Here is a 20,637-nt window from a genome sequence, read left to right as displayed (position 1 = left end):
CAGCACCGGTATAGATGCGCTGTGATGGTGGGGGAAAGGGATGTGTGCTTGGCTAACACCAAACCAGGCTCGAAAATCTTGACGGGAAACCTTATAGAGCAGGCGTTCTGTAGTAGCCTGAGGTCCTATATTTTTATTTAGCAGAGCATTTCACATTGGTGCCCGCTTCTCTTGTTGCCCCGGTTACTTTAACAGGGACAACACCGCGGCCGGAGGGTGGGAGCCTCGGGGGCGGCTCCGGTGAGGAGAGAGGCCCGAGCCGCAGGCGTGGCAGCCCCTCTTCCTTCCCCCCTCGCTACCCCGCTGTGTGCCCGGCCCGCGGGGCGGCCATGCCCTGCAGACCCCGCGCCCCTCCCCTCCCGCGGCGGGGCGGGAGGCGCCGTTCCGGGGCTGCGGGCGCGGCCGGCAGGGGCGGACCGCGGCTGCCCCCCCGCCTCCCGGCCCCCCACCGGGCGCCGGCTTTAAATGCGGGGCGCTGGGGAAGCTGCGGTGCCCCTTGTCGCCCCTCAGCATCGCTCTAGGTACTCGCAGCCGGCCGCCATGGTCGAGGCTTTCTGCGCCACCTGGAAGCTGGTGGACAGCCACAACTTCGACGAGTACATGAAGGCGCTGGGTAGGTACGGCCGGGAGGAGTAGTGCAGGAGAGCTGGAATTTTGCACCATCCTAGAAAGAAAATAAAAATAAAAAAAGCCCCAGACGCACTGCCAGAGGTGTAGGTGAGGCATTCGCGGAGGCGGGGAAAGCCGTTTCGGGCGGCTGTGCGTCTTTCCATCGAATTAATTTGATAAAGGGTCGTTCAGCCGAGGGGGCTGGGGTGTGTTTGGGTGGGAGCCGTCCGGCGGGGAGAGGCTCCTCCCCTGCTCCGGGAAACGGCTCTGGGTTAGGGAAAGCATATGAAAGAAGGGCAAATGCTGCCTGCAGATAAACTGGAAAGAAGCAAAGCAACCCTTATGCTGGAGTGGTAAGGAGCTGAAATAAATCCCCAGCAGCTGAGGCGGTGGCCACCCGTTCGGCGGCGCGGCTCGGTCGGGTTCCAGGGGCCGGTGCTCGGAGGTAGGGGGGATACAGAGCTGCTACGTCTGCCGTGGGCATGTGGATGCAGCTGGTGATACTTTTGGCATAAGGGCACAAGAGAAGCAGAAAGCAGGATTTCATTGTGATAGCTTAAAGCTCTAGAGCGGGGGAAGAGATTTCTGTATTTCGATGTCTGGTGAAAAAGATATAGAAAACCGAATGTCTGATGGATTTGTTTTCCCTTGATGGTCTAGGAGTGGGGTTTGCAACACGACAGGTGGGAAATGTGACTAAACCCACTGTGATTATCAGCAGCGAGGGAGACAAAGTAGTGATCAAGACTCAAAGCACTTTCAAAAACACAGAAATCAGCTTTAAGCTTGGAGAGGAATTTGATGAAACTACCCCCGATGACAGAAACTGCAAAGTAAGTTAATTCTCTGGCTGCAGTAGCTTCTTTTCTCATCTTCTTCCACCCCCATCCCTGCCCTTGAGACTGTATCTTTGGAAGGCTCAAAGGGAAAAAAAAGTAACTTCTGCTACTGCCACTTGTAGCACTGTGAAGGTCAGGGGAAAAAAAAAAACAACCAACAACTAAAAACAAGGTTCCCTCTTGCCTGCCTCCTTAATGCCATGTCTTGTCTGAAGCAATGTGTTGTGTCACCAGCCCCCTCTCTACCCTCCTGTGGCAAAGAACTGTGTTAGCTGACCACTTTTCCTTCAATCCAAGTATAATTTGGCATAACTTTTTCCAGCTGACATGGGGAAATGCCTTCTTCTCTTCATCTTTGGGGGCATAGCATGAATGTTATCCCAAAGCACATCTGAAACACTGGTTCTTGTGACTGGGACTCAAAGGAAACAGCTTTTTTTTTCATCCTTTTAGCACAAGAATTGTATGGAGTTTATGCTTAAAATGAGGATCGTTCATGAGCTTGGTTTTAAAATGGCTGGGACTACTTTATCATTCTAGATCCACATCCATCTATTGAAGTGAATTCAATAGAATAGTGCCTGCTGAATGTGTGAACAGAATCCCAAATGCCTCAAATAAATGAATGCCTTTGTGTTTCTTGGTATCTCACAGTCAGTTGTGACCCTGGATGGAGACAAGCTAGTGCACGTACAGAAGTGGGATGGCAAAGAGACAAACTTTGTGAGAGAAATAAAGGATGGCAAAATGGTAATGGTAAGTATAAAAATCTCACTTGACCGTTCACAAACACCTTTAACACTCTCCAGGTTTATCTCAGACTTTACAACCAGATAGTGTTACTTACACATAAACCCTTAAACCAGTTGGTGAGGGAAGCTAGCAGAGATTTTTCAAATATTTATTTTGATTTTTGTCTTCTTTTACTGACAACTAAAAAATCACTAGTGGCTTTAGGGAGGTCTGCCTGTAGATTCCCAAAGAATATACCTTCTTTATAGAGTTTGTGTAAATACCCAAGGAAAAAAATAAAGCCCTGGTGAGCTGAAAAAGATACAAAGTTGTTAATTATGTGGGCAATGGTTTGTTGCCAGTGCCAATTTAGATGTCTTTAAAAACTTGGTTTGTATATGCATGCCTAAATAATATTTAATTACATAGAATAAGTTTTTCCCTAGGAAAATAAAACTTTTCAGGAATTGCAATATTGCATTTCTATATTTAATAATAAAAAGTTTATACCTCCCATCTTGTTTAAAAACCGTGATAAACAGCAATTGTGTGAAGAAAAGTCTTGTTTTAAATTTACAGTATTTTCCTGAGTTTGCAGGAACAGGAGTGTGAGGTAAATAAATGGTGTAAGTTACTACATGGTAGTGTCCAGGGTGGTGCTTTTCATGCCTATTTTTGGCACAAAGATGTAGCTTTCAAAAACTGCTTCAGCTATTCAAATCTCTGTAACTTGGCTGCTGGAGAAAACCAGTTAGCTTGTTTTCTAAATGTTTTAGAACGTATCTGTATGGATGGAGAATTCCAAATAAATAAAACCTTAAATCATATGGTCAGTGCAACTCAAAGTGACAGGCAAATCAAGGGAAAATACATGCTTTGCTTTTGAAAACATGTACATGCATATACAGAAAGCTTTTTCTTTTGGAATTTGAACATGGTTAGATGCCCTGCTCTGCTTCAGGAAATGCCTCCAAAGCTCACACACACTGTAGTGTAGTTCTGCACAATGGCAGTACCTAAAATACTTGGTAGTTGTTGCAACATAAGTGCACAGAATGCATTTATTTTAATAGAAGGTTCTCCTTAAGTGTATGCCTTGCATAATAAGTATAGAATAGGGATAGAGAGGACTTCGATTTCAGATTGCATATTTTTCAATGTGATCAGCTTTGGGAAAAGAAGTATCAAAGCTGTATTAAAACAATGCTGTGTTTAAGAAATTACATTCACAAAATGAGAAATTAAAAAGTAATTTCTAGTCTCTTACATTAGTTGTAGACAGGCATTATGTGCTGCTTGGGTTTGAAAGAAGCAAGGAGAAGGTGGTTTATTACAGGATTCACAGGATGGTTTGCCTCCTGTTAATTTAAGATACCAATACTTGAGACCAACTTGTTTTTCTATAAATTACATAATGTAAAACAACCTTGCTGTAGCATGGACTTCTGAATGTGTTCAGTCATTACAGAAAATGGCCCAGCATCTAACATGCCTGTCTTTCCTTGGACTTGCAGACTCTCACCTTTGGTGATGTGGTTGCTGTTCGCCACTATGAGAAAGCGTAGAGCTTACCTGACCTCTGTCCAGATGTTACTTCTGCTGGGTGGATTAATGTACTGTCCATAATTGAACATAGCTAAAATGCACATTTCTGGCATGAAAGATTAATAAAGAGTTTGGGAATGTGTTGTTTTTTAAAAAAAAAACTTTATGCCATCAAATTGGCAAACTTGTGCTGTATAGTGAAACAGGTTAAAGTTGGCATTAAATTTCTGAAACGCTCACCTTTCTTTTTTACGGTAAATGACATATTTGAATTGTTTTGGAATGCAGATCAAACAGAAATTAAAAAGTTTTTTAAGCCTGTGATCCTTTTGCATTTAATTGGCTAATGTTCCAGTATTCCAGAGGGAGTTGTCAAAAGTTACTTTTTCAGAGTTAACAGAAAAGTATGTGGTACACAATGCTGCAGTAGCCTATGTCTATGATTAGAGTACACAGGAAAGGAAAAACTGCCTTCACTCTACTTCAGTGGCTGCTTTTTGCTGGAGAAATCTCAAGTCCCTGACTTCATATATGTAGGGAGAACAGTGAGACACTCAAGCCTTAGCATGCACTGGATAACAAGTTCCCAGTAAAGAGAGGACCTGAAACTGGCTAGGTACTGCAGGAACCTCAAGTACAAAGCTTACCTTTCATCAGTCTCCACAGGAGTGGGAGGAAAACAGTGTAATACAAGCCTTCTGAGCTTTCCCTTCCTGAGCTGCAGTTCCATAGCTAATATGTACAGGAGATAACTTGCACTGTGAGCAATTTAAAATAAAATGCTGCTTAAAGGAGAGAAATTAAAAACTTTTTCCTGAGAATGTTCCCTAAAAGAGCAGGCTCTGAAAAACTGCCTTACGCTTCAGATTACTAGGAAAATTGAAACAGCTTGCTGGCAGTATGGAGGAGGTTGCTTGAAGAGACCATGTTTTCTACCACACTGACTCAGTAGATCATGTAGAGAGGTGTAGCTATGGTCCAGGTAAAAGAAGAGCTGAGCTGTAGCATTTAGCTGGTCTGTACTCTAGGCTGCAGAGTGTGATACAGGACAGGTGATCTGCCCAACTGCCTGGACCTAATACTGCACTCTGCTGTCCTTCAGATCTGCTACATGATATCATGGGAAGTGGCATCTTGCTTCCCTGGATAGCTAGGATAACATGGGTAGCTCAACTCGTCTGATAAAGTCCAGATACAACTATGACACCTACAAAAGACATACAAAATTCAACCTTGTTGGCTTTACTTTTCCACAAAGAAGCTGCCTGAAAGGAACATCTGGGTCTGTTTTCTTTTGTGGGGAATACTAAGTGTCCTTAATTATGAACCATACATTTGTTTTATTTTTTGATAGTTTTTAAAATCTGGGAGCTAGCTTTTCTTTTTTTTTTTTTTGTCTTTTTTTTTTTTTTTTGTCAGAGAAACAAAAAGTAGGTGTTCCAGTGGCATGGGAAACTGCAGTTGCTGTTTGGGGCTGTTTCAGCTGCTACAGTGCAAGTTTAAACAGCATCTGCTGCCCTTCAGTTTTATTAACTCATTTAATCCTCAGCTTCAGTACCTAATACAGCTTTCATCTGTCTCCCCTCCATTGCTGGTTGTTTGCCTGCGGGTGCATTTGCCACATGACTGTCCTTCCCAGCAACCCTTCTCAGAAAGGGGAGAGCAGCTACTTTTCCTTCCTCACTGGGAAAAACAGACTTGGGTGCCCAGTATTGGCATTCATCTTCATAACAAGTGATTTCAGGGGTCATTAATTAAAAAAAATATTTTTTTATTAAATGTGAGGAGAAGAATGCAGAGACAAATTGTTAAGACTCACCTTAAAAATAAACCCTGAATGTTAAATATTTACATTACAGTCACTTTTGAATAAAGGTTACTTTTCCCTGTATACATATGCCCTGTAAGCTACATGAAGCCAATAAGCTTATTGGTGAAGCCTTTTGCTATTCTGAAGATAAACAATATTGATGTCACATAAGGGAGAGAAAATGGAGAAGTTCTACCTGCAAAGTGCCTGTGGCACTGCTCAGAGGAGTGGAAAAACAGGAAAATACTGACATAGAGGACTTCCAGCTGCTGGTAAAATGGCTTTGCAAAGCCCTGGAAAATAGATCTGATCTGAACAGGACAGCACAGTGTGTAGCAGGGCATTTGGGGTCAACTATGGATCCATGACATCATTATTCTGGTCAGCTCCTAAAACTGACACCAATTACTCTTCCTCACTGAAATCTACTCTGATTTCAGTAACAAACAGCTCCGCTACCACAGAACCCTAGCAACACAGACTAGTCTTTACGCCACTGCATTTTCCTTCAGCTGTATTAAAGGTGTACCTGATTATGTGTTTCATAAACTTTTTTTAAATGTTAAAGCCCGTTAAGTAACCAGGATCCATTTTACATGTATACTTTAAGAAAACTTCCTTCCAAAAGATGCTCAAGTCTCCCGTACAGCGTCAGAAGGCAGCCTGCCCAGGGCAGCATTAGCTTCCTGAGCCGTGCCCCGGGGCTGCCCGGGCAGGGTACTTCAGGACATGCTTTAGTGGCCAATGTTGTGGTTTGGTTTTGGTTTGGGTGGGGGTGGTGAGGTGGTGTTTGTTTGGGTGGTGTGAGGTGTTTTGCTGTTGTTGGGTTTATTTTTATTTTAATTGTCATTATTTTTGTTGACGGCTGTGCTCAGTAATCCTAGAGGTCCTTTCCAACCACGAGGAAGCTGCGATGCTGCGGTGGGGCCCGGCCCTGCAGCAGCCCCGGCTGCCACTGGTGCTCCACGCCCCAGCTCTGCCGGCCGGTCGCACCGGCGGGGCCACGGCTGGCCCTGGGGGGAAGGATTCTCAGACACGGGTCCCAGACGCTTCGCAGAGCTCTAAGCCCCTGCCGGGAGCCCAGGGCTCGAAGACACGGCCCCGCCGGCCGCCACAGGCCCTCGGCCGAGCCGGGGGAAGAGACTCCCGCCCTCCCACCTCACGTTCCTTCGAGGCAGCCTCACCTCTGCCGATGCCCTGGATTTAGCTGCGCCCGCGCCCAGGCCGGCTCCCACAAGGTTCTCAGCGTCTCCGGGCTGAGCCGGGGGAGCATCCCCTGAAGGGCACCCCGGCCCCGCCGGCTGAGGCGGCGGCAGCTGCCCCTGCCGCCCCACCCAGGCACCGCCGGGCAGCGAGCTCGGCGGGGACCCCAGCCCGGGGCAGCTTTTGGCCCCCGGGCGGGCGGGGCGCGGCGGCAGCTTCCGGCCGCCCCGGGACGGCAGCGAAGGGCCGGGGCTTGCACAAGCCGCTCCGGGCTCGCCCCTTTCCTCTGCGCCGAGGCGGTCACATGAGGAGCCGTCGGCGGGACGGGGCGCTCCCGGCACGGCCAACATGGAGCGGCGGGGGGCACAGGCCACCCGCTGGGCCCTCGGGCTGGCGCTGCTCTGCTCCGCGCTGGAGGCGGCGCCGGCCGGCCCGCAGCCCCGCTCAGCTGTGGGTGAGTCCTCCGGGGGCAGCGGCTGAGCGGGGCCACCCCCGCGGAGGGCGGCGGCGGGGCCAGGGCGCTGCGGACGCCGCCGGCGGAGGACAGGGGAGGCGGGCGAGGGGCCGGGCGGCCCCGCCGGCAGCCGCGGCCTGCGGGGTCCCCTCGGCCGAGCGAGGCCGGGCCGGGGGCGCCGCCCGCCCCTCTCTGCTGCCGGCGCGGGCCCCGGCAGGAGGGGAGGCCCGGGCTTCAGCGGCCTGGCCCTCGCCGTCCCTCTCCGCACATGGGCTGCTGCAGGGCTAGCCCCGGCCCCAGCTTGCTGCATGCTGCAGCCTCCGGTGATTTCTAGATAAGTAAACATGGCTGTTCAGGTAGGGGAGGTTGAGTGGGGTTGATGTGTACGCACACATGCACGCACACACACGCGCACGCTCTGCGAGGGCACCAGGATGGTTCCCATAGGGTTTTGATTCCCTGTGACTCGTACACCCCTCGGACCAAACAGGACCAGCAGTGTCCGGGCATTTCTCTGTCTCCTGTTGGTAGGAGTAACCGTGTTGCACATTTCGAAGATCGGTGTTGGCCTTCGCTTCCTGAGATAAAAATCCACAGGGTCCATTCACGTGGTGCCTGCTCTGCCGCGGGATGAGCATGTGACCTTGGGAAAAATCAATTTATATCTGTCCTGGTTTCACAAGTACCACCACATATACACGTGTGCCTTTTCCAAGTGCCTGGGAACTGACAGAAATAAACTGCTCTTACTTACATGAAGCTCAAAGGCTGGTAGTCTGATACAAGCTTAATTCATCTTGTTCACCATATTCATATACTTCTCAGCTCCTTTTTCCTTGTAGTGCTTAAGTAGCCGTGGCTGAGAATGTGTCTGCCTGGAGAGTAGTGAGTAGGTAAGGCTGACACTCCTCTCTATGGTGAGAAGCTCAGTCCCTTTGCTACTGTGACTGCTGGGGAGAAGAGCTTTGAAATTTTTGCATGCATGCTGTTTCTTGCCTTTCTTTTCTAGGCTGTGATCTTCTATAGTAACTCCCAGCTAGGGAAGATCTGGAAAAATAATTAAAATGCAACTCCATCTGTTTTCAGGTGGAGTGGAGAAGTCCTTCTCTAGTCTCCAGTTTCCACATTGCTATTAATGAAAAGGACCTGATTTTCCAGTCCCTACCAGCTTCCTTTTTTTTCCCCTGCTCAATAGCTTAAACCTATGCCTCTGCTTCTGTTTTCAGTTTTTCTAAGCAGATTACATGAAGGAGCCCTGTCAGGAATGCAGAGATCACCCCACACTTATCAGTGGGCTAATCAACAATTTGCTAAATTCTCCTTTTTAAAACTTGAGAACAGCAGTAGGCAAACTGGAATAAACTTGGCATTACCCATGTATATCCAGTTCAAATGCAAATAATTCATTTTCTTTAATCTTTGTTTTCTGAAAACAGGGCAGTTCTGGCACGTATCTGACCTACATTTAGATCCGACTTACCACATTACCCCTGATCGCACCAAAGTTTGTTCTTCTTCCAAAGGAGCCAATGCCTCTGACCCAGGCCCTTTTGGAGACTTTTTGTGTGATTCTCCATATGAACTTATTTTGTCAGCCTTTGCGTTCATGAAGGATTCAAAACAGCAGGTTTCATTCATGATTTGGACAGGGTAAGTGTTCAAGTCACTCTTCAGTTAAAGCTTTTAACAGCTGGATAACCATATAGCGCAATAATTCACAAGTTTGTATTTGCACCAACAGATCTGAGTTCAGTATCTCACAAAGACTACTCTTAAATAGTCCCTTTAGTTGTCCGAATAGCTAATAAAGGGAAAGACTGAGAATATGTGGCCTCAGGAACAGATTTCAATCTCTCTAATTGTTTCTGGATATTGTTGCATAGTTCATTGGGACATTTATCACATGACTGTATTAATGTAAGTTAATAGGTATGGTGCAGGGAGAATGGGAAGTAGAAAAAAAGAAAGGTCAGAGGAATAGCGGACTGAAATTCACTATTACGGGAGGTACTGGATTTTGTAGGTCTTAAGGTCATTAAATCTGAAGTACATCCCTTTTTAGAAAATGCCCTTTAACTGTATTTGGTTCTCTAAGACATAACTAGAATCCAGCAATGTGTGCCTATATATATGTATAAAAAAGTATAAAGTTACAATTCAGGTTCAGTGCCTGTATGAATCCTAGATCAGGCTATTCGGGGGGGTAATAACCTACATGCTGTCTCTTTCGTCGTTATTATCGCTGAGCTGCATGTGCTTCTAAAGGAAGTGTGGTTTCACAGTCCCTCATTGCAGTATTTTCGGTGTGTGTTGTCCCCTGTTGAGGAAGACATTTACCTTTCCTGTGCCAGATCTTCCACATTAGAAAATGGGCATAATAATACTTCCTATCACACGCAGGTGTTACCGGTGAGGCTTTTGTGTGCGTTAGTAGTGGGACTGGAGAAAGAAGTGAGAAACGGAGGCCTATGAGTAGTTTGGTAGTACCATGCCATGTTACTTCTAGGAATTAATTAAAAAAATAGCATTAATTTACCCTTCTGGCATAGCAAAATTCTCCATTCAACAATCACTTACTTTTCAGTGGAACACAACAGTGGATAATTTATCAGAGATACTAGTATTTTTGAGCATTTGTGAGAACTAGTTTGTTTATCAATGACACGTCTTTTTTGCTGGAAAGGTTATATATATTTTGTCCCTTATTTTTGCTGGGGGAAGGGTGTTAGAAAATATGAGCATGTAAAGACAAATGATTAATTTATTTCACTTACCTAATTGTACTTCATTTTCTACAGGGTGTTGTTAGAAGGGGAAAAATAAATTTATAAGGTTACGCAGGTGACAAGATACATAACACAAACTGTACAGTAGCTCAAAACAATGAAGTTGAATTAATTTAATTTCTAAGGACTTTTAGTTATGATAAATGTGTAATACTGGATAAGCATTAGCCTGCTTGGTTTTTTTTTGGTTTTTTTTTTTTTTTGTTTTGTTTTTTTTAAAGCCTTTACAGAGAGCATTTCAGGCAATTTATGTTTTTAATTAAAGGGTCTATAGTAGTGCTACATCGAGAATGATGTAGATGTGTTTGCAGATTTTTTTTCCCTTCCTTATGTTACTAATAAACCTTTGTTAATAAAGCCTTCTCCTTTTTCAGAGATAGCCCTCCTCATGTTCCTGTAAAAGAACTCTCCACAAAGTTAGTGATTAGCATCATTGGTAATATGAGTTCTACAATTCGTCATTTCTTTCCAGATCTTCAGGTTTTCCCAGCCTTGGGCAATCATGACTACTGGCCACAGGTAAAACAAGTTAGAAATTTGTTTATGTGTCTTGTTCACTGTGTTCTTAACCCCTTAGAAAGCAGGCATGAAAAATAAGAATTAAATTTGGATAACTGTTATTCTGGAAAGAATATTCTGGAATTCTCCAGTTAGCATTCCAAATTACAAAAAAGTTCTAATCAAGAACAAAAGTACATCTTTCTGTGTTAAGGTACCCAAGAAAACATTGGTGCCAGGTGAAATCTGTACATTACCTGAGGTCATGCAAATTTACTGCTAATTGTTCCTCATGGCTTAGAACCACCAGGTCTCATTGTAGTTAATACACACTTATTTTTTCTTGTCATGTAAGTCATACATGTGTGTACAATAACTGAATCTAACAGAAATTGCACCCTTGATGCTTCTATGAGTCTGTGGTAAGGTTCAAGGCCTACTGAAAGGCCTACTGGAAACCTGCTGAGATAACTGGATTTTTTTTACAGACTAATGACGGAAATGTCTCATAGTTTTGCCACAGTTATTAAAAATTATGGTTTTTCTCCCCTTATTGGGCACTGTACTGGATGTACTGGGTATGTGCTCTATTGCAGCTTTTTTACTTTCAGTGTTCTGTGATGAATACTGTTCTTGGCACAGCTAAAAATAAACAGTTGCTTCATGTGTCCTTTAAAGCATGTTGTGGGTTGATCTGGCAGCACACAGGACTGAGAAGCAGATTCTGTCATTGGATCTGAGGGGATCAGAAAGGATGTGGAGCAGGTCAACTAAAATATTTTGTTTGGAATGCCTAATGGGAATCCAGTAACACAAGACTTTTATTCCAGCTTTCTGTGTTATTCATTATGTCTATCAGGGTATATGTTGGTGTTACAGGTGATTGTAACATTGCCTGTGTCATTGCTGGAGTTAGTGATTTGTCTCAGAAAGGGGAAAGGGAAATGTGAGAGGCAAGCTAAACAATCCTGGAGTGCACAAACCGAGATGTGACTTCACTCTCTTGTGTTCTTACTCTGGTAGTACAGCTTCAGCTTGTCATATGCACTGACAGTGGGCCAGGTTGGTTCACCAGATCCACTGGTAACATATTTTGATAAATAACACCTTAACTGAAGTCTCACTCAGTATTTTGTTTTCATTTTGTAATAGTTGCCATTCAGCAGTCTCTTTTGATAATAGAAGAAAAAAACCCTAAACGTACAGCAACCTTGTAGACAAATAATTTAGTGACATTTCCAACAAATACAAGTTTTGCTTGTAAAAAAATCTGAGGATAGAAAAAAGACAATCAGAAGGGCCAGGTGGGCAGCAAATAGTATTTTGAAGCAGGCTGCTGGTTGGAATAACTGTTCTAGTTTTCTCTGCACAAAACCACCCAGGAGAGTTTCTGTGGTATTTTGCTGTGTAGTGGCAGGCTTCACCCATGTGCAGAACTGGCATACTTCCCTGTTACTGTTTGAAAAAGACCATCAGTGGAGGACCAGAAATTCTCCACTGTGGGGTCATTTCAGGTTGTTGGATTTTTTTCTGCTCTTGACTGCATTTCTGTTTTTCATATGGACATGCTTGGCAAATGTCCTGGAGACTGGGAGTGGTATGGAGCAAGCTACACAGCGTAGCTGTTCCAGAGCAGGTGTAAAAGCTGCATGCTCACCATGCACCAAAAATGTTACTGCTCTCTATTTTGTTCTGACCTGTCCTAACAATTTAATGGTCTTGGGTGATTTTTCTTTCAGAGCCTATTAAAAATACTACTCAGGTTAATCAAGCATTGGGGTGCCTTTCAGATTGTATGTTGTGACTTCAGTGTTTGTGCATGGTCTTGTTTCATATCCTTGCCCCTGCTTAAAACAAATTCCCTAACTGCTGTCTAAGCCACAAGTTCACAGAGCACTGACTTGCCTTGTTCCAAACCACCTCCAGTCCATAACATTGCCTCTTATCTGAGATCAGGTTTTGCTGTGTTTGTTAGTGACTGTTAGCTCTGGCCAAGCTAATATGGCTCAAAGGTTTCTTAATAACTGGTATTTGTGCACTGCAAGCAACAAATGTCTGAACAGACTTTTGATTGCACTACTTCTAGACAGACTTAGTCCCTAAGATGCTAATTAGGTTTAGTTTCAAAGATCTTAGAAAGGTCAAATTTCATGTTTAAGAAAACATGCACTGTAGTACTTTTTCTATTTTTTGACCTCTCTTTTTTTCTTCTAGCACTAAAAGTCCAAGCAGATATTTTAGGAGAGGCAAGGACAGGCTGGAATCTTCCTGTCAGGCATCGATGAGAATATGGCTCTTACCAGGCATGGCACTTGGGCATTGCTTGGCTTAGACTGAAGGGTACTACAGTCCTAATTAGAGCCAGTGGGAGAAAACGTTGAAAAGCTTTTTTATGTATTAAATGCTTTGTTACTAGAACTACAGGATATCTTGGAAATATTTATGAAGTTCACTGGCCTGTTTCTGAGGGCCGTAGTGGAGTTTGGGGAAGCTACTATGAATGCCAACTTGCTTGAAAAATGCACCTTCTAAAGAAGAAGCTTATGTTCAAGCTTTTTCTCCAAGAGACTTTATTTTTAGACTTTGACTCTTGAGTTTATATATTTATTAATTTTGCAAGGTGCATGGTTTTCCACTCTACTGTGCTTCTAAGGTTTGAAATATTTCTGGCATTAGCTTATCAATGCATTAACAAGGCCACACTATCAGTTCTGACTAAATTCAGGCGTTTGTTCCTGATCAACAATACTGGATGTTCAGAAGTTTGGTTTTTTTCCTTTCTTGAGTTCTTCCTGGTTCTGACTCGTTGCGCTTGCGTGTTATGCAAGAGGGCAGGAAGAGTAATTCAGTGACGTTTTTGTCTATTTGTCTGAATGCGAAGACTTAGGCAGGTTCTGCTCTCTCACAGGATCAGCTTCCTGTAACTACCAGTGAAGTTTACAATGCTGTAGCAGATTTCTGGAAGCCTTGGCTAACTGATGAAGCAATCAGTACCTTCAGAAAAGGTAAAACGCAGCAGTAATGCATTGTAAAGCTAGGGCTTAATGAACTCATGTTTCCGTAGATTTGTCCCATTTGTTTAGCTAAGTCTTGTAGGGTGAATCAACACAATGGATTATCTTTAATTCTTATACTGGAAGAAGTTACTTGTCTATTTGAATAGCAATGCATATCTTCAGGGTACGTTTATTCTCCTCTGATGCAGTAATTACTGCTTCTTGTAACACGTACAGTCTTACTGGCTTTGTACCAACACATGTGAAATATTGCCTTCAAGACGTCGTAACACTTTTTAGATAAAGGTGTATGATGCACAAGAAGACTTAAGTTTGGTTGTAAAAATTGATGAAATGTTGTTTCTGTTTTGATACTGTATGCAATATTTCACATTGCATAGGCATGTGATTATTGGTGATTATACTATTAATTGGATCATATTTTTGTCTAACTTATTAAACTGGGATAATATTTATATCCTAATTAAGATTTTTCTTTTTAGCAAAGGACTGAAAATTTCAACCCAGTTTCCAATCCACTCAAACATTAGGGATTTTTAAGTTTAATTTGTGAGAAAGAACTCTGGGTAAGAGTGGAAGCAGAAACTCTTAATAGGAAAAATAAAACTCAAAGGGACAGACTTTAAGTTAAGGTGCATTGTTACAGTTCTGTTACCATGGCTCCACTGAAGTCCATGAACTATAAAATTGCACCTATTGAAGAAACTTTGTATGCCATGGGAAGTTTTAGGAGCTTGGATTGAAAACATGGTCTTTACTTTCCGTTATATTCCAGTCTGAAGTGACATGACTTTCAAAGTATAGGTCTACTAAACTCAAACAGTTCTTCATGGAGGAACCTATATGTTTTCAGTATTTCAGGAAGAATGGACTTATTAGCAATTACTGCATTTTGCAGTGTGGAAGAAATGTTACAGGGCACTTCTTGTATGGCAGTTGGATAACTGCATCTGAAAACTGTCAAATAAACACAAAGACAATTAAAGGCAAGAATTCATAAAAAATTCAGTGTCAACTTCTTCTAGAATGTTGCTAAAACCAAAATATAAAGACGTTCTGTTGTGATAAGGCTTGAATAGACATGCCATACTCTATTTTGTTAGAAAGAGTAAGGTTGTATTTTGTCAGTGCTGTACATTAATTCTAAAGTTGTGCTTTGAAGCCTTTCATTTTTCAGATGATCTTGGTCTTATTTTCACAGGTGGCTTCTACACACAGCTGTTTGGATCCAGTGGTAGCTCTCAACCACTCAGGATAATCAGTCTGAACACAAATTTGTATTACAGCCCCAACAGTGTAACTGTGAATATCACTGACCCAGCCCACCAGTTTGCCTGGCTGGAGGGAGTACTAGAAACCTCTTTACAAAAGAATGAAAAGGTAAGGGCTGTAAACAGAACCCATCAGCATTATATGTTTAAACTTTGAAAAGAAAAAAAAAAGCAGTAAGAAGTAGAGACAAAAAAAATATAAACATGATTCTAGAAAAATATTAATGCTGCCAAAGCTACTGCAAACTCAAAATTTCATTTTTTAATAATTCTTCCTTGAATATGCACACTATGTGACAAAAATTAATAAATAGTTGAATGCAGTTTCTCAAGTTATACAGTAAAATACCTTTTGTTTCCAACAATGTAAAATACTGTAGAAGCCAGGATGAGAATGCTTAATACTTTCACTTTTATTTCTGATTCTTTTTACTCATAGCCTTCAATTTTACAATGTGCACAAAATGAGACAAAAGCTAGCATATTTCTTTTACATTTTGATGTAATTAGAAGTATCAAAAATAGAAAGGAGTTTGTCAGCTGTAAAACTTAGCCAGCTACAGCGGTTGCTCAGATTCGAGTCTTACAATAAATTGGATTACAATATTCAGGTGTTAAAGTGAGGTTATAAATTTTTTGCTTATATTTGATTGATTGATGTGGGGACGGGATCATTATCTGACCAGAAAAGGTGTTTAATTTGAAACATGTTTACATTTTGCTGAGATATTGTAATTTTAAGAAAGCTATATTAGAGTCAGAAGAAAGGAGAGATTTCCCTTCCTCATAAAACCCTGCAGCATATTACAGGGTGTGTGCAGCTGGAACTGTGTCTCAACCTCAGAGGGATTTTAACCCATGTTCTTCCATGTTCTTAGTGGCTCTCTAACCATGCAGGCCCTGTAAAATTCCAACATAAGTTTTTCTTACCATTCCCTCAAGATGGCAGATAATAAGTCCTGCCATAGTAACTTATTTTTCAATTCAAAATAATTGTTTAAATTTTCCTTTGACATAAAATCACACATAGGTTAATTGGAACTTTTATCCAAAGAATATACTGAATTCACCAGAAAAGAATCTATTTATTTCTTGTTACTATGAATTTAAATATTCTTACTCTTTGTGTTTTGTATTACCAAACTGTTGTGATTTTTAACTTTCAGAATGGCATTTATTACCAAATTGTGGTAACCATTTATGAGTTAAAGCTAAAAGTGTAAGTTTCAAATAAAGATGCTAATTGTGATTTCTGTATCTGATTTCTTAGGTATATATAATAGGACATGTACCCATAGGATACTTGCCATATGCAAGGAATACTACAGCTATCAGGGAATATTACAATGAGAGACTGGTAATGATTTTTCGCAAATACAGTAGCATTATTGCGGGGCAGTTTTTTGGACATACACATAGAGATAGTATCATGGTCCTCCTGGATGAAGAAGGTAATGGTGCATGTTGAATCCTTCATCTTTTTCTTCCTGATTAAAAGCAAATTAATGCTTTCTTGCCTGTTCTTACCAGTCAGCCTTTGTAATAAATAATTGAAAAAGGAAATTGGGAAACACTGCTTTCTATCTTCAAGAGTTCAAGCCTCACATAGTCCCAGTTTTTTTTCCAAAGAGAACCTTGCAAGGCAGACTGTCTTTTTTGTTGAAGTCAGAAGAGACTCCCCAAGCTTCCTTTGTTTTTTTTTTTTTTAATTAATGCTTATGCCTAGACAAGAATTTCTAGTCTTTCCTCTCTGCTCTCTCAGTGACACGGGCAAATTATACTAGCCAGTTGCTGTTGTGTAATGTGTCAGAGGGAATGTTCTCAGGCCACCTAGACATGCTCTATGTTCTTGTGTTTCCTGCATCATTACTGTGCCTCTCTGCTGAGTTCCCTGCTGCTTCAAAGTTAATTAAGATAAGGGTAAGCAGGAGGCAGGGGAAATAAAGGCTCTCTGCCTGTTGCATCTCTTAGATCAGCTAATTTCCCTTCAAGAAAAGGACCCAGGTTTGAATTTTTTTTTTTATTATTGCTTTGAAATCCCCTAGTTTTATGCATGGGCATGTCCATATGGAGCACTCTCAACATCTCTTACTGAAGAACTGAAGTGCTTAAATATGTGTCTGTACCATAGAACAGTGAGAGTTCCGTTGCTTTGGTTTATGTAGAATACCCAAATATTAATTGGCTTTTAATCTTTGATTTATATGAACTTGTAAAAGCAATGCCCAAAATGCTGAATAACAGTATTCTAAATAATTTACCTTTTTATGTGGCATTATCATGGAATTAATCTCCAGTAAAAAGGAATCCAGCCCTAGTGAAATAACTGACTTTTACATTTTTTTAAAATGGTATTCAAGGCAGTCTTATACCTACACATTTTTTTACCTTGGCCCATTTGTGCATGAAATCATCACCTCTACTGCCAGTTTTGCAGACTGAACTTGTCATTGCAGTTTGCATGTGCAAGTAACTGCTTTGAAATTATTTTAATAATTTTGCATCTTTTGACAAAATTCAAACAATGAAATTGCATGTAGCTAAATACAGTTTGTGTTGATCTGTGCAGTTTTAGGCCGTCTTCTATTGATGCCATTTTCCTCTTTAACAAAATTTCAGACAGTTCAAGATGAATGTAATATTGTAGCCAACACCAGTGTGCTGAGCAGAGTTCTATCTTCTCCACAAGAATGTACTGATATCCAAGCTTTCAAAGCTTCTGCTCATATGAGGAGACCAACCTTGTGATTTCACTGCTGTTGTCAGAGAAAGGAATAGTTGCGGATTCTTTTTTGTTCAGCTGAGAAGCTCTCAATATACTTACCTTTATATTATGTCTAATTAAATCCCGTGTACATCCTCATGTTTCAGTTGCTGTAACGATCAGTATTCACATAGTATGTTCTGGTCTAGTCTAGGTGACTGAAGTCAGGGTCAAGTGATGTTACCTAGGTGTTTCTAATAACATCATAAATGCATAAAGAAAAAAACAACACATAAAACAACGTGGAATATGTATCATGGAGACAGCATCTAAAAGTTTTTCATATTTCTTCAGTAGAAATATACAAAATACAGAGACCTTGCATGTAGGCAAGACCATTTTGAACAGGTAGTTGCACTGGTGGGAAGCCTCTAGTATAGACAAAATTAACACAGAAACAGGCACTGTGGTATTTAACACAGATTTTGGTCAATCCAGTGGAATTATAGAAAGTGTTCATAGGGATAGAGCTAATCCAGGAAAAAAAATGCTGGTGTACCTAAGCCAATCCCACTGGTTCTTGCTGCGTTGGCTCTCTACAAAAACATTTGTTTGAGAAACAGGTTTTTGAAAGGAAACTGTTTCATCACCTTCCCTCTTCCTGCAGAAAAGCCAGTGAATTCCTTGTTTGTAGCACCTGCTGTAACCCCAGTGAAGAATGTATGGCAAATGGAGTCTAATAACCCTGGTGTTAGGTTGTATCAATATGATCTTCTTGATTATAGCTTGCTGGTAAGTATTGTAAAGCACTGTTTAAGACTTTAAATATAGCATAAAAAATTACAATGAGATGTCAGCCTTTGTAGTTTTAGGGTTCTTGGTGGAATTTTGGTTCTTACTCTTATTTTTCTTTCTGGGCAGAGGAAAGGAAATCTGAAAGTGAACTTGGGTCAGTTTTTCCTGTGCCTGCAGGAGTACCCAGTACTTGTTCTGTATGGATATTCTTACTACTTAGAATCAAAGACAATCTGAAATTTTCTGGGCAGAACCCTAAAACTATTTTCAGGGAGTTCTGCAACAGTGAAAAAGTCCTGGACTTGTTTACATAACAATGTTGTTTGCTGTTGTTTGAGATGTAGTCGATGAAATGCTTCTAAAAGTTGTAGAAAAGCAGATGAAGAAAAGCACTTTTAACCCATGTGATATCTTTTGTAATTATGTGCCTTCCTATATAGAGTTTATAACTTTTTATAAGAAATGGTAGATAAATTTAGAATGGAAGAAGTATAATACTTCTATTCTGTAGTCTCATGTGGCTTTCGGAGATAAAGTCAATCCCATATAATTATTTTGGCTTTGAATGACTTGGATATTATCTCTGTAGTTCAGGGTAGAATCTCAACCTCACTCAGTCAGTGACAATGCGTCCTGCAGCTTGACTGTGACTGGGGTTTCTCTTGAGACCTGTGCTGATACAGGCTGCTCCTTTCTTGTGAAGATACCACTCCTGCATCACCGTTTCTTCCTTTCCCTTAAATTCTCCCTGGACAGTTCTTTTTTTGTCCATTCTGCCCTTCAAGCAGTGTTGGCAGAAAAGAAACTTCTGGTTCTCAGCCCTTTGCCCCATCGCTAAAGCAGGCACAAACACAGTGGAGTTTGGTTTACTGTTTGGACTGGAAGGACCTCTAACACTGCCCCTGCTGCCTTTTGAGACTCCTTTTCTTCTCCTCCCCATCCCCCCACCATTACTGCACTGCAAGTACCAGCTTTGGGTCTAAGCCCAGCTCTTGGGGTGGGACGTGACCTTCTATTCAGTTGTGAATAATGAGGAGTGACAGCTTCCTAATCAATGTATCACTCTAGAGACTTAATGAAGCAGGGAAAAAAGCAATACAGCCGTGCCTTTTTTTTTTTTTTTTTTTTTCTTTTAACTGTAGGATCTTTGGCAGTTTTACTTGGACCTCAGAGATGCCAACAAGAAAAATGAATCGAACTGGAAATTAGAATACATCCTGACTAAAGCTTACGGCATTGAAGACTTGAAGCCAGAAAGCCTATATGCAATGGCCAAGCAGTTGTCTATGCCACACAGCACATTATTTGAGAAATATTACAGTAACTTCATTGTGAGTTATGACAAAACCATTGTCTGTGAAGAGGGGTGCAAGATCTGCCAAATCTGTGCAATTCAATATTTGGATTACTCCTCATACACAGATTGTATCAATCGGGAAGCAACATGGAGATGAAGCCTCTGTGAAATTTATGCTGATACTGGCTTTAGCCTGTGATTTAAAGAACCTGCTCATCCTTTTGCTCAAGCCCTGACATGCTGATGGGGAGCCTGTTGGACTGCTCTGAATTTCAGGAAAGCAATAAATCTCCCTAGATCTTTCTTCTTGTAAACATATTTTTCTTCCACATCTAAATAAAAGTCTCTTGGCTATGTAGTAGTGGCTAGATACTTCACTGTTGTTTCGAGTGTCCTATACCCTCTGTAACAGCCATCCTTGAATGTGGGAATAGAAGTTACTCAGTTCTTTGGGAATCCAAGTTTCTTTTCTCAGGGTGGGTAAACGTAGGCAAATGCCATTTCAGGCATGGGATTTGTATGGGGGCAGATTTCAACCATCTGCTGTCACAATTTGCAAACTGAAATCTGCAAAAGCCACATTTGCTGAGACTGGAGTGCAGTTATGTTGTTGATACAGTGGCAGTATTAGGTATCTCCCTGTGCCAAGTTTCTTTTTCCTTCTTAACCCCTTAAACCTACCTCTGTTTCGGGGCATGTTCTAAGAACAGCATGAAAGTGACTTGATGGAACACAAACCTCCATCCTGTAAATTTTTAATTTTTTTTTCTTATGATCAAACTATGTACATTAGTGCTGTTATCAAGCAGTCCCCTGGTATGAGACTTTGCAGCAGATGATAAATTAGGTTTAAACTGATCAGCGTCACTAATTAGCATAAATATTCTCTGTGCAGCACAGGTAAACATGCACTTGTCATGGTGTTTCTCAGGTTACTTTTTTTCATAGAGCAGTCTAGTACTTAATGTGAAGATTAGAACGTATGAATTTACAACTGCACAAACCACTTCCTCTTGTGGTTAAATGTGTGCACAAGATGATAATATTAAGGCATCTGTTTATTTAGTGTGTATAACT

General features: G+C 41.8%; 2 protein-coding genes across 2 annotated transcripts; both read left to right on the top strand.

Moving 5' to 3' along the window:
- Nucleotides 1-455: 455 nt before the first annotated feature.
- On the top strand, nucleotides 456-4,049 carry FABP7 (fatty acid binding protein 7). Its single transcript, XM_051615351.1, has 4 exons — nucleotides 456-613; nucleotides 1,270-1,442; nucleotides 2,103-2,204; nucleotides 3,695-4,049. Exons 1-4 carry the CDS (start codon nucleotides 466-468, stop codon nucleotides 3,743-3,745), a joined length of 474 nt encoding a protein of 157 aa, XP_051471311.1. The 5' UTR covers nucleotides 456-465; the 3' UTR covers nucleotides 3,746-4,049.
- A 2,825-nt stretch (nucleotides 4,050-6,874) lies between these two features.
- SMPDL3A (sphingomyelin phosphodiesterase acid like 3A) lies at nucleotides 6,875-19,918 on the top strand. Its single transcript, XM_051614785.1, has 8 exons — nucleotides 6,875-7,192; nucleotides 8,629-8,842; nucleotides 10,353-10,497; nucleotides 13,385-13,481; nucleotides 14,695-14,873; nucleotides 16,035-16,215; nucleotides 18,136-18,260; nucleotides 19,406-19,918. Exons 1-8 carry the CDS (start codon nucleotides 7,087-7,089, stop codon nucleotides 19,715-19,717), a joined length of 1,359 nt encoding a protein of 452 aa, XP_051470745.1. The 5' UTR covers nucleotides 6,875-7,086; the 3' UTR covers nucleotides 19,718-19,918.
- Nucleotides 19,919-20,637: the final 719 nt, after the last annotated feature.

This window comes from Apus apus, chromosome 3, assembly GCF_020740795.1.
Source record: "Apus apus isolate bApuApu2 chromosome 3, bApuApu2.pri.cur, whole genome shotgun sequence".
Taxonomy (NCBI): Eukaryota; Metazoa; Chordata; class Aves; order Apodiformes; family Apodidae; genus Apus; species Apus apus.
The sequence above is the reverse complement of the archived record's forward strand: the minus strand, read 5'-3'. Positions and strand labels throughout refer to the sequence as shown.

Excerpts from the sequence above, each read along its gene's own strand:
- FABP7 (XM_051615351.1), top strand. The coding sequence starts at position 466 with ATGCGGGGCGCTGGGGAAGCTGCGGTGCCCCTTGTCGCCCCTCAGCAT. Across the intron at positions 614-1,269 it reads CGAGTACATGAAGGCGCTGG|GAGTGGGGTTTGCAACACGA; the intron begins GTAGGTACGGCC and ends TTGATGGTCTAG. Across the intron at positions 1,443-2,102 it reads CCGATGACAGAAACTGCAAA|TCAGTTGTGACCCTGGATGG; the intron begins GTAAGTTAATTC and ends GGTATCTCACAG.
- SMPDL3A (XM_051614785.1), top strand. The coding sequence starts at position 7,087 with ATGGAGCGGCGGGGGGCACAGGCCACCCGCTGGGCCCTCGGGCTGGCG. Across the intron at positions 8,843-10,352 it reads TCATTCATGATTTGGACAGG|AGATAGCCCTCCTCATGTTC; the intron begins GTAAGTGTTCAA and ends CTCCTTTTTCAG. Across the intron at positions 16,216-18,135 it reads GGTCCTCCTGGATGAAGAAG|AAAAGCCAGTGAATTCCTTG; the intron begins GTAATGGTGCAT and ends CTCTTCCTGCAG.